This window comes from Musca domestica, unplaced genomic scaffold, assembly GCF_030504385.1.
Source record: "Musca domestica strain aabys unplaced genomic scaffold, Musca_domestica.polishedcontigs.V.1.1 314, whole genome shotgun sequence".
NCBI lineage: Eukaryota > Metazoa > Arthropoda > Insecta > Diptera > Muscidae > Musca > Musca domestica.
This window is the reverse complement of record NW_026712310.1, coordinates 18,954-33,022: the sequence shown is the minus strand read 5'-3', so window position 1 is coordinate 33,022 and position 14,069 is coordinate 18,954. Positions and strand designations below refer to the sequence as shown.

The 14,069-nt window shown below is 34.6% G+C and overlaps 1 protein-coding gene across 1 annotated transcript; it reads left to right on the top strand.

The window, feature by feature from the left end:
- Positions 1-3,429: 3,429 nt before the first annotated feature.
- LOC131803660 (uncharacterized) lies at positions 3,430-10,683 on the top strand. The gene is made up of 2 exons (XM_059125101.1): positions 3,430-4,080; positions 8,693-10,683. Exon 2 carries the CDS (start codon positions 8,693-8,695, stop codon positions 10,223-10,225), a length of 1,533 nt encoding a protein of 510 aa, XP_058981084.1. The 5' UTR covers positions 3,430-4,080; the 3' UTR covers positions 10,226-10,683.
- Positions 10,684-14,069: the final 3,386 nt, after the last annotated feature.

Sequence of the window (14,069 nt, the reverse complement as noted above, 5' to 3'; positions counted from 1 at the left end):
GAATTTGGAGAAAATTGGTTCAGATATAGCTATAGCTCCCACATATAGGTTTCATTCGACATTCGTAATATGCATTTGAGAACAATTCGAATTCAGTCTAGAAGATAATTCCACCGAATTCGGAGAAAATCCGTTCAGATATAGCTATAGCTTCCATATACGTGTGAGATAAAAAAAACTGCAACAAAGTCAAACGCCATAATTTCTACAGTTTTTTTTTTTTTAATTTTATTGAATGAAAGCAAAAAATGTCGGAAATAGCATCAAATTTTAAAATAAGTTTAGATTTAATCGAATTAGTCACCTTTGGAACGAATTATGGGCTTCAAACGGCCAATGAAACCACACGTCACACGATGCCCGAATGTTGATCTGTGGTATTTTGGCCCATTCCCGCCGAAGCGCTTGCTTGAGGTGATCGACTCTTTGGTATTTTTTAGTGCCAACCTTGCTTTGCAAAATACTCCAGGCACAATAGTCCAACGGATTGGTATCAGGAGATTTTGATGGCCATTGTGCGCAGGAAATGAAGCGAGGAACCTCATTTTGTAACCATTCTTGGGTGGCGCGTGCTGAATGTGATGGTGCTCTGAGTCCTGGTGGAATATCCAAGGTCTGCAGCCAAAATGTTTGCGTGTCCAAGGCTTTAATACACCTCCAGAATATTTTCGCGATAATATTAGGCATTTATTCTGATGTCACGACCGACTAATACGAGCGGAGAGCAACTATCGGCTGTTATGGCGGCCCACACCATCACCATGGCCGGAGCTTGAGTTCTGGTGGCCAACCGAAGGTGCACATTTTCAGCTGACCTCTTTGGCAAGTACACACGATCATTTTGTTTGTTTACAAACTGCTGGACAACGAATGTTTTCTCATCGGAGCGGAGAAAACCAAATTTGGCAGTTCACCACTTTCGGCCAAGCGAAGAAACTCTTTAGCTCTTTTGAGTCTATTTTCTTTCTGTTGCGGTGTAAGTTCTTGCACTTTTTGGAATTTCAATGGCTTCATCCCGAGCTCATTTTTCAATATTTGCCGAATGGAATATTGCGATATGTTCAGCTCACGAGCCATTTTTCGGCCAATGCAACGCTGGTTTCGATCAAGTCGCTTCTTTACTTTTCGAACCATTTCTGCTGATGTTGCTGTTTTCTTCCGTCCACTTGCTTGACGTCGGGCTACACTACCAGTATCACGGTAAGGAGCGATGGTACGAGACACAAAAGATTTATTCACATTTGAATGCTGGAGTGCTCTAAAAATAGCCACTTGTGGTTTTCCAAATATTAAGAAATCACACTATCACGCTTGAATCCGATCACGAATAACTTTTTTTCTGGAACATTCTCACCAAAATACTTTTGTACGCTTGAAAACAATATAATGAGCTGTCACTGGAATAATTTTGACAGCTGTCGGACCAGTGGCTTAGAAATGACAGTCTGAAGATGGTTTTTTCATCTCACCATGTATTCCAAACGGTTGGATAAAGTAAATGTACAAATTCGAGAAAAACGTCCTGGCTTGCAACACAAAAAAATAATTTTTCATCAAGACAACGCTCCATCGCACGAGAGTGTTTTAACAATGGCTAAAATCAACGAATGAAAGTACGAGTTGCTTGACCACCACCCACCTTATTCTCCTGATTTAGCTTAGCACCCAGTGACTTTTACTTGTTCCAATATCTAAAAAAATCCTTACCAGCGTTTTACCTCAAATGAAGATGCAATTACAGTTTTATACCACTATTTTGAAGACCTTGAGAAAGCCCATATTAATCAAGGGATAGAATTGCTAGAAAAGCGTTGGACTTAGTGTATAGAAGTTTCATGAGATTATATTGAAATATAAAATTATTTTTGATAAACTAACTATTCACTTTCATTGATAGGCTAAGAAGTTACCCAACCGCCCTCGTAATACTTTTCGTTCTAGTACGAATTTCCAAAAACACAGCCTATGTGACCCCTTCAGACAAAGAGTGACCCTCACCCAAAATTTCAAGTTTCAAGCTGCAGCCGTTTCATCAGAGCGTTCACAATTCATTAAGTCGTTCAATTGCTTTCCTTGTTTATTAATACATATATTGTTATTCTTCAAAGAAAATTCCTCCAATATTATCCAGATTACATTATGAATTTGTCGATATCGCCACCTCCTTATCCATATTTGTAATAATTTTTATTATTATTGTTAGTATATTTATATAACTTTTATTAATTAACCAACCAAGTGGGTGGGTGGTGGTTATTGTCATGGCAGTGCAGTGTAATTATTAATATTTCTACTTTTTTTTATCTCGAATATGAATCATTTATTATGGCCAAAGCTAAAGGTTACCCCCTATCGAAAGAGAGAGAACAAACAGTATTTCGAAGATAAGAATCCATTGCATGACAAACATTTTAGCCAGGCCGATCGATGGTGGGTTAAAATACCAATTGCACTTTAGTTTCAATTAAACATTTGTGGTATTAAGAAACAAGTGTGTCACCAAAAAAAAAAATAAAAAGAAAAACATTTAACCAAGCCAAGACAAAATTCGCCCGCCGCGATGAAAGCACAAATGACCGGAAAAGAACGCTGCCTCATTATTTTGCTGTTAACAGCCATTCTAACAATTCTCATCATTCTCATTTATCAGCTATGCAAATTGCTAATGTGGTTATGAGTTGTGAGTGAATTATTTATTTTTTTATTATTTTAAAAAAATGTTTTTTTTTTGGACTTCATCATTTGAATCGTCCTCTTATCTTTAATGTGTTTTTTGTTTTCCTTTTTTATCTTTCGAATTGAAATGATTTTTGTTTCAATATTTACCTTTGATACTAAATTCTTGACAACATCAATCAACACAACTCTCTACAGATAAATGGTTGGTAGCTAATATCGTGGAATGATTAATTTATAATTGGGACTTGAGATAATTCAACCTCTTGGAAAAAAAAGAGAATCAAGAGTGTCACGTTATTCCAAACGGTAACACAATTTTCAATATTTATATGGTTAATTGTTATAGTATCAACTACTAATTCCCCTCAACGATAGTGTCTCCCGTTATTCCCTTAATGAGAATCGTTCCACATTTTATTATTCCAAAGAATTGTTTACCAAAATATTAATATGCAAATCCAGCATTTTTATAAAATAAATTTCCAAAGAATAAATATTCGTTAATACTTTATTTGTAAGAATTGTTTATTAAAATATTGATATGCAATTCAACATTTTATTCCAGACAAATTTACAAAGAATTGTTTACTTAAATATTAATATTAGCTTAAAACTGTATTTTCTTTTCTGCTGCATTTCCGACAACGAAAATGCAGCAATAAACAGAATTTTAGTATATAAGCCAGTGAAAAATAAAGAAAGCAAGTTATAATTTCAAACCACACCAAACGTCTTTTTTTTTTAGTCAAAGTTTTTTCCGCAAATAAAAGTGGCGCAGTCGGTAGGATACCGCAAAGTCCTATCCAACGTATAAAAATAATAAAACAGATTTTATTGTGCGTGATAGAACTAGGATTTTAATCCTTAGTGCGGTATTCGAAATATCCTTTATAAGATTAAAGGATACACAAATTTTATGAAGGAAAAAAGTAAAAAGGATATTAAGAAATATCCCTGTGACTAAAAAAATATTAGTGGAACCAGAAAGGATATAAAGATCTATCCTTTTGGTGAACATCCTTGTGTCAGAAGGAAACCTAGTGAAAAAAAAGGATATTAAGAAATATCCCTGTGACTAAAAAATATTAGTGGAACCAGAAAGGATATAAAGATCTATCCTTTTGGTGAACATCCTGGTGTCAGAAGGAAACCTAGTGAAAAAAAAGGATATTCCTTCAGTGGATTATAAACTTCAAAGAAACAACAACAACAACAACAAAACAAAATACCAAAATAAATATGTTAAAGAAATTCGACAGCAACTATTGGAGCAATATTGTAAAGAAATAACATTACCAACAAGTTAAAGAACAGTTCATGCCGAGAACTGCACCGTGGAAGACCCTACTACTAAGAAGAAAGTAAACCTGCAATCCTTAGCACCAACAACCAAATTACAAAGTAAGACTATCTCTAGAAATCTATAATTAAGAATAACTTGTATATTTTATAAGAAAATATTTAACATACCTTTGTGAAAAAATCGTGTAGGAAAATAATTCCCTACAAGCAATTGTTGAAAATTTTTTTTTTCCTCCCTCTTTCCCATTTCAATGAGCGATAGTGACTCATTATCAGAGTACCCATCAGACTTTGAATACATACCAAGAAACTCTAATAACGGGTCGACAGCATTAGAACTTGACTCAGGGATTGAATCGAATGATGGATACCTGACTGACGAAAGAACAGAACATTACATTCGTGACATAAGAAGTAGCAGAAACAGACGCATTTTTAGAAAGAAACTCAGACAACATTTTAGACGTAGATAAAAAAAAAAAAAAAAAAAAAAAAAAAAAAAAAAAAAAAAAAAAACTAAACAGGACTATAACCCAAAATATAAAGGAAAATTAATAACTAAAATGCAGAACAGGCCGAAAATCAGATTAATAGACTAATCATAGACCCGCTAAAATACTTAAACAACTTACCGGAGTTCTATGGGGATTCAAAAAACTTACAGACTTTTACTACCCTCGTTGACCGAATTTACCCACACTTACGCACATACGACGAATTGTCCCAATTACTTTTCTCCGACATTATAAAGTCCAAACTCAAAGGAAAAGCTAGGCAGGCAATTGAGATAAACTGCCACGCGATTTCATGGACTGACATAAAAAACATGTTGCAAAACAATTTTGGGGACAGACGTTCTAGTGAAGAACTTTTCGACGAACTAAGGAGTGTGACTTTCAGGACGAACACATTAGACTTCTATAATGACGTAAAGGACAAATTGCACAGACTAAACAACAAACTGGTAGTTATACTAGGAGAAGGTGAAGCAACTAGGCAAAGTGCGATTAATAATAAACGCACCGCTTTAAACATTTTTAAAAGCAAAATTCCAGAGCCTATGAAATCCATCCTGCTCTGTAGGAACCCAGGAGACTTGGAACAGGCCATGGACATATTATTTCAAGCCGGCTACGCATACACCGGAAACAATGAAAATAGAGCACAGACCAATGCACAATCTAGTAAACGAAGAAATTACCAACAACCATTCGTAAACCAAGGAAGAAATTACCAACAACCATTCCCAAACCAAGGAAGAAATTACCAACAACCATTCCCAAACCAAGGAAGAAATCACCAACCACAATTCACAAACCAAGGAAGAAATTACCAACAACCATTCCCAAACCACGAAGGAAATTTCCAAAACCCTTTCCATGCAAACAGACAAAACACTAGAAATCAGCCTGAACCCATGGAAATAGGCACAGCCGAAAATTTTCAGGACAGAGCCTCGACAGGCAATTACCATATATAATGGTAAAAACCAAGTTAGGTCATTTGAGACTGATAGTGGATACTGGAGCCACTAATTCAATTATTAATCCAGGAATTTGTCATCCGAAATGGATACACCAAATAAAACCTCTTGTTATTAAAACTCTCCAACACCAAGTTACCATAACAGAAAAGGCAGTAATTCCAGCATTTCAAGAATTTAATATAACTAATAATGCGTTAGAGTTTTATGTTTTAAAATTTCACAATCACTATGATGGATTACTAGGCAACGATATACTTAAAACATACAATACTTGCATAAATTATAAAAACAATTCCATACAAATAAACGGACAGGACATGCCAATACTTTTTGACAATAAAAACAGCGAAAATAGAGAAGAAACAAATGACAAACCAATATTTTTTGAAGAACAATATAACAAAAATTTAAGTAAAATCATGCCCACGCAGAAGGTAGGCGATGATACCAGGGATATGAAGCAATATCATAGCTTGGAACAACAAATTAGGACACAACACCTTAATTCTGAAGAGAAAAGATGTCTCTTACAGCTAATAAAAAAATACTCTTCAATCTTCTTCCAAGAAAATACTCGATTGAGTTTTACCAACGTTATAAAGCATAAAATTCGGACAACAAACAATGTTCCAATAATTAGTAAATCCTATAGATATCCTTACATACATAAAAGAGAAGTCGAAGGACAGATACAAGAAATGTTGCAAAATAATATAATAAGGCATAGCAATTCGCCTTATTCTGCCCCTATTTGGATTGTGCCAAAAAAAGCCGATGCAAGTGGGAAGAACAAATGGAGACTTGTCATTGATTACCGTAAATTAAATGAAGTTACAATCGATGATAAGTACCCCATACCTAACATTGACGAAATACTCGACAAACTGGGAAGATGCCAGTATTTTACAACACTTGACCTCGCAAAAGGATTTCATCAGATTGAAATCGAAGAGGAGGACATCCATAAAACTGCCTTCAGTGTAGAAGGAGGCCATTACGAGTTTTTACGAATGCCGTTTGGGCTAAAGACAGCCCCAGCGACATTCCAAAGGTTGATGAACTACGTCCTTAGAGACTATATCAACAAAATCTGTCTGGTTTATCTAGACGATGTGATAATATTTTCCACCTCACTGCAGGAACACATAAATTCATTAAAACTTGTTTTTAACCGTTTGCAAGAAGCCAACCTCAAGGTCCAATTGGACAAGTCGGAATTTTTAAAAAAGGAAACTGAATTCCTTGGCCATGTCGTGACATTAGAAGGTATAAAACCTAACCCAAAAAAAATCGAGTGCATAGTTAACTTCCCCATCCCCAAATCACCCAAACAAATTAAACAATTCCTAGGTTTGACTGGTTATTATCGAAAATTTATAAAAGATTATTCGCTAATAGCTAAACCCATGACAAAATGTCTTAAAAAGGATGCCAAAATAAACATATCCAATCCAGAATATCAGGAAAGCTTTAATACGCTAAGAAACTTACTAGTACACGACCCAATCCTCGCTTACCCCGACTTTACTAAGAAATTCACCCTAACAACAGACGCTAGTAACTTTGCCCTTGGAGCGATACTATCTCAAGAAAACCACCCGATTTGCTACGCTAGTCGTACCCTAAATGATCACGAGATCAATTACAGTACGATAGAAAAAGAACTTCTAGCAATTATTTGGGCCACAAAATACTTTCGCCCATACCTTTTCGGACGCAAGTTCATAATCGAGACAGATCATAAACCGCTAACATGGCTCTTTTCGATTAAAGAACCCAACTCAAAACTAGTCAGATGGAGGCTCAAGTTGTCAGAATTCGATTATGAGATTAAATACAAAAAGGGAACAAAAACAGTAATGCAGATGCATTATCAAGGATCGAAAATAAAATTGTTGAGATCAATTCATTAGAAAACATCCAACCCATTCTTAAAGAAAGCGATTCACCTATAAATTTATTTAAAAACCAACTCATCGTAAAAAAATTCATTCCGGATCAGCAAGGATAAAAACCGAAAACATCTTTCAGAATATTAGAAAAACTGTAACAATAAAAGAACTAGATAAAGAGTATGCAATTATGATTTTAAAAACCCACTGTCACCCAACACAAATAAATGCAGTTCTGATAGACAATGAATTTTACGACACTTTCAGAGACACTTGTAGGGAATTCTTTTCAAATAATAACGGATTCAAATTAATCAGGACTTTTAAGAAACTAGACGATATAGAAGACGAACTCCAACTAACAAACATAATTGAGGAAGAACATCTAAGCAAAAATCACAGAGGAATTCAGGTAGTGTTCGAGGAACTAAAAACAAAAATTTATAACCCCAAACTTAAATTAAGGATAACCCAGTTCATTAACAATTGCGAAATATGCACATTGGAAAAGTATGACAGAAGACCACCTAGACTACCTTACAAACTAACGGAAACACCCACAAAACCCAGAGAAATATTACACTTAGACGTTTTCTATACACTAGAGAAACAACTTTACTTAACTATAATTGACAAATTTTCAAAACACGTCACAGCATACAAATTAATGGAAGATCATGGATAGAGTTTAAATCAAAATTAATGCAATATACCAGCACATTTGGAAGAATAGAAAAAATTGTTGTTGACAATGAGTTAGGATTTAAAGCCATTCCGATTCAAGAATATTTAAGGAAAGAGAACATTAATATACACTACACATCAAACAGTAACCATACATCCAACGCAGATATCGAACGACTTCACAATACATTGAACGAACACTTAAGATTACTACGACATGACGAACAATCCAAAGACGAAACGACAGAGGAAAAAATATCACGTATCATTGGATTTTATAATAATACTATTCATAGCACCACACAAATCAAACCTATAGACTTTATAAATGGCAAAGTACATGAGGATAATATCCCGAAATACATGATCTAATATTAAAGAAGAAAAATAACTATATTAATAAACTTAACAAAAATAGAACCGATATAGTGATAGAGGAAGGTACAAACTATATAAGAGAAATTCGAGGGGGTAAAAATCATAGGAGGTACAGAAAGATAGAATCTAAGAAAGTCGATGAAGATCATATTGAAAACACAAAAACAGGGCATAAATATTACAAAGCACATATAAGACCTCAAAAGAAATATCAAGACAAGAATAACCCAAAAATTAAAGCAAAATCTAGATAATTACCATCCCCTTTCAGATGATTAACTGGATCATAATAATGGTTGCATTTACTACAGCAACCAAGGCCCAAACCCTCGACATACAAGACCTATCAAACAATAACGGTTACATTCCAATCAAGACAGGAGAAACCAAAACCATTGAACACTATACCAAGATATTACATATAATAAACACCACAGAATACGAACGAACATTAGAAATGATCAAAACTAATATTGACATTTTAAAAACATCAAATACCGAATCAAAAAGGTTACTAGATACAGTAAACAAAAATTTTATGCTATTAAAGGCAAAAATAGAAAACCTCAACCCACATTTTCGAAAGAAACGGGCTCTCTTAAATATCCTAGGTAAAGGGTTAAAAATTATTGCTGGCACAATGGACAGCGACGACGAAAAACAAATTAATGAGACCTTTCAGCTGCTGCGAGCGAACGATAACAATTTAACAGACAAAATTAATAACTTAACATATATAAGCAATATAGTGAACTCTCAAATCCAGAATATAACCAATCACATAAATTACCAGCAGAACATCATTGGAAACTACTTAACGAAACTCAAAAATATTATAGGGAATAAAATCTCAACCATGGAAGAAGAAATAACCTTTATAGAACACATATACCAGATCAACAACGATATCTCACTTTTACAGCAACATGTGGATGACATCGGACAAATTATCTTTTCCAGCAAACTAGGAATAATTCCTACAGATATTCTTACTCAAACCGAACTTAACCTAATTACAGACTTTGACAGTTACACCAACATTAAAGTAACCATAGCACTCCACGATAACAACGTTATCATAATTCTTTCCATTCCACATTTTTCAAAAGATCCTCTATCCATGGTAACATTCGTACCAATCCCTGATAAGAATAACAGATCCATACAGCTTAATTATTCTGACGTACTCATAGATCTAGAAAGTAACGTTTACAGTACTTACATTAAAGATAACCTAAAAAGAAATCTAATTAAAATCGAAGACAATTGCTTAAATAACATACTAAAATTCGAAGAAGCTAATTGTAAAATGCAACCATCAAATAAACAAGAAGTAACCGAAATCATTCCGGGAATACTAATTCTTAAAAACTTTAACAATAAAATAACTCATAACTGTAACAAAGCCAAACTGAGAATTACCGGCAACTTTTTGATCAAATTCGAAAATTGTGAAATAAACACATTAAATAAAACTTTTACGAATATTAAAATAAAAATACACGATAAATTTATCCTACCAAACCTAATAACAAAAATTAAAGAAAATAGTAACACAACTCTAGCCGATATAAAAATTGAATCATTATATTTAAAACAAATAGAATATGAAGAAACATTGAAACAAGCATTGTATAAAGATAAGAACACAAAAATTATAAGTTTTGGCATTGATGTCTCTATTATTGTATCAATTTGTATCTTAGTTATTTTTATATACATCATTAAGAATAAGAACACATACGTAACAAGTGTACAATTAAAAGATGAAAATATTATAAACAATGGAATAAAAATAATATAGTTTCGTCGGAGCCTCAAACTAGCGGTGGGGGTGTTATAGTATCAACTACTAATTCCCCTCAACGATAGTGTCTCCCGTTATTCCCTTAATGAGAATCGTTCCACATTTTATTATTCCAAAGAATTGTTTACCAAAATATTAATATGCAAATCCAGCATTTTATAAAATAAATTTCCAAAGAATAAATATTCGTTAATACTTTATTTGTAAGAATTGTTTATTAAAATATTGATATGCAATTCAACATTTTATTCCAGACAAATTTACAAAGAATTGTTTACTTAAATATTAATATTAGCTTAAAACTGTATTTTCTTTTCTGCTGCATTTCCGACAACGAAAATGCAGCAATAAACAGAATTTTAGTATATAAGCCAGTGAAAAATAAAGAAAGCAAGTTATAATTTCAAACCACACCAAACGTCTTTTTTTTTTAGTCAAAGTTTTTTCCGCAAATAAAAGTGTTAATCTGCTATCTTAGAAGACAAACAGAAAATTTGTATTGAAAAAAATCAACAATAGTTGAATTTAAGCATAGACCACCATACACACCTGCTCAAAAGAATAGGTACACTCACTAACGACCCTAGAAATGAATCTATTTATATTAATAAAAGAGTAAAGTAATTGACTGACTGGCTTAATGATTCATAAACGTCGAAACGGCTGAAGCTTGAATCTTGAAATTTTTGGTGAGGGTCACTTTAGGTCCGAAAGGGTCAGATAAGGCTGGGTTTTTGGAAATTCGTTCTAGAACGAAAAAGGTACTATTGGTTCTAGTACGAATTTCCAAAAACCTTTGGACCAAGAGTGCCAAATACAAAGGGTACCATACAGGGTGAGATAAAAAAAAACTACAAAAATGTCCAACCCCATAATTTTTACATATTTTTAAATTTTATTGAATGAAAGCAAAAAATGTGGGAAATAGCATCAAATTTTAGAATAAATTTTGATTTTTTCGATTTGGCCAATGAAACCGTCACACGCTGCCCGAATGTTGCTCTGCGGTATTTTGGCCCATTTCCGGCGAAGCACTTGCTTGAGGTGATCGACACTTTGGTATTTTTTAGTGTCAACCTTGCTTTCCGAAATATCCAGACCCAACGGATTTGTATCCAGAGATTTTGCTGGACATTGTGCGCTGGAAATAAGGCGAGGACCCCCTTTTTTGTAAACATTCTTGGGTGGCGCGTGCTGAGTGCGATGGTTCTGAGTCCTGTTGGAATGTCCAAAGTCTGCGGCCAAAATGTTGGCGTGCCCAAAGTTTTAATACATCCTCCAGAGTAATATTGGGCATTTATTCTGATGCCACGGTCGATTAATACGATCGGAGATCGACCATCGGCTGTTATGACGGCCCACACCATCACCATGGCCGGCGCTTGAGGTCTGGTGGCCAGTCGAAGGAGCACATTTTCAGCTGACCTCTTTGGCAAGTAAACACGATCATTTTGTTAGTTTACAAACTGCGGGACTACGAATGTTTTCTCATCGGAGAAACCCAAATTCGGCCAAGCAAAGCAACTCCTTAGCTCTTTTGGGTCTATTTTCTTTCCGTTGCAGTGTAAGTTCTTGCACTTTTTGGAATTTCAATGGCTTTACTCCGAGCTCATTTTTTAATATTTGCAGAATGAAATATTGCGATATGTTCAGCTCGTGAGCCATTTTTCGGCCACTACGCGGGTTTCGATCAAGTCGCTTCTTTACTTTTCGAACCATTTCTTACTTTTCATAAAATTTTAGGACCTCTTTTTACCCTACACACCAACAATGACTCGAATGACATATTTTGGTTTTTTAGCACTATCCCTTTACCCAATACCATTAAGTATTTTTAGTACTTTTTTACCTCGTTTTTCCAGACCTACCTCGTTTTTTAACCCTACTCACCAGCACTGACCCCAATATCAATATTTGAAATTTCCAGCTCCGTCCGTTCAACCAAAACCAAATTTAGTACTGTTCTTTTTAAACGGTAACAAATTTGTTACATTTTAGTACTTTTTGCACATTTATTATTCGAATTTCCAAAAACTCTTTGGTTCGTCTATCCTACACAACATCAAAGACCCTAATTCTAAATTTCAGATTCCCAGCTCTTTTCCTTCTTCATATACCAAATTTAATTCCATTTGGTACTTGTTGTTTTTTTTTTTTTTTGTACATATTCCGAAACCACCAGAATATCTCAACCCCACCTAACGAAAAGTGACCCTAATACCAAATATCAGATTTCCAACTCTATTTCTTCCTCATATACTCAATTTAGTACCGTATAGTACTTATCGTACTTTTTTTACTACATTACACATTCACCAAAACCCTCTTCAAACCTCTACCTCACACCCCAACAGGTTAGTACCTGTCAAAATTCCAGCTACATCCGTTTATCCAAACACAAATTGTACCAAATTTAGTACAGTTCTTACACCATCCAACCTGCGTTTCTAGACACACCTCTTTATATCAACCATACTCCCCGAATTTAATTCTTATGCTAAATGGCAAGATTTTAGCTCTATCCCTGCACCTAATATCAAATGGTACCAAATTTAATGATTTGTAGTTCGAAAAACCTTTGGTGCATTTATCCTACATACCAGCCACCCAAAATCTAAATTTCAGAATTCTAGCTTGCCCATTACATTGGATTCAATTTTAGTACCTTTTAGTAGTGCACTTCGATTTTCCAAAGAACCAGCCTTATCTCACCCATACACACCTATTGACCTACATGCAAAATTGCAGAATTCTAGCTTCAATCGTTTCCCGTGGGCATTGATGACTGTCAGTCATTCACTCATCACTGAGCTGTTTTATATATAAAGTGTGAGTTTTAGGTATTATCTATTTGGCAACACTGGGTTAGACAGCTCACGCACCAAATGTTGAAAAGAGTATGCCAAAATCGGACTAAGCGGATGGATCGTTTGAGACACAGTCGCGGTCAACATTTGCATTAAATAATCTTTAAACATTAAAATATATGGATTGTGCTACCATTTCGAATAAAGATTTCATGTATTTTTCTGATTTTTATGTATTTTCTTTGTTGAAAAGCTTACCTTTAGCTCTTAAAAAATCACCCATTACATACAAATTAACACTAGATTCGTGATTTCCAACAAAATAGGTTAGCATCACTGTTTGTTTACATTGATATTGTCTAGTTCACTCTCTTCGATTATTAGTTGTTTTTGTATTGCTTATGTTTGTTGTTGGTTCATTTCATTAATTCCCCAACGTAAATGAGTGAGAGGGAGAGAATCAGATAAGGCCCCCCTCATACAAAACAGCTGAGATAATTTACCATGAATTTGAATCGTCCACCCCTTCCCCCAATCAATTAATGATTCGTCAAACAAACACACACACAAAGTCATACAGCAATCACAAGAGAGTGAGTGAGTGTGAGAGCAAACTCTTTTTTTTTTCATTAGTTTGCCACCACTCTGTGGGGCCTCTTTCATCTTACCAATTGTTGTTTGATTATTTCAGTCATTCGACGGTTTCTATAGCAGACGGCCGAGATTTTGTTTGTTCGTCGTTCGTTCATTCTTTCGTTGTTAACTGACGAAGGAGAAGAAGAAGAAGCGTATGTGTTGCGACGTGGTTGTGTTTTACGTTATGCTATTGTGGCGTTCACGCGTTCTTATTTATTGACGCGTTGTCAAGAGGTAGCAGCAACAATCAATTACTTCCGATTTTGTTTATCCTTCGTCTGCTTGAGAAGATATTTGTCACCTATTTTTTTCGTAGTTGTGCCCTCACCTTGCCTTCGTCATCAGTTTTCGGCCACCACAAAGAAGAAACCAAAAACAAAAAAAAAACAGCTGATGAT

Excerpts from the sequence above, each read along its gene's own strand:
- LOC131803660 (XM_059125101.1), top strand. The coding sequence starts at position 8,693 with ATGATTAACTGGATCATAATAATGGTTGCATTTACTACAGCAACCAAG.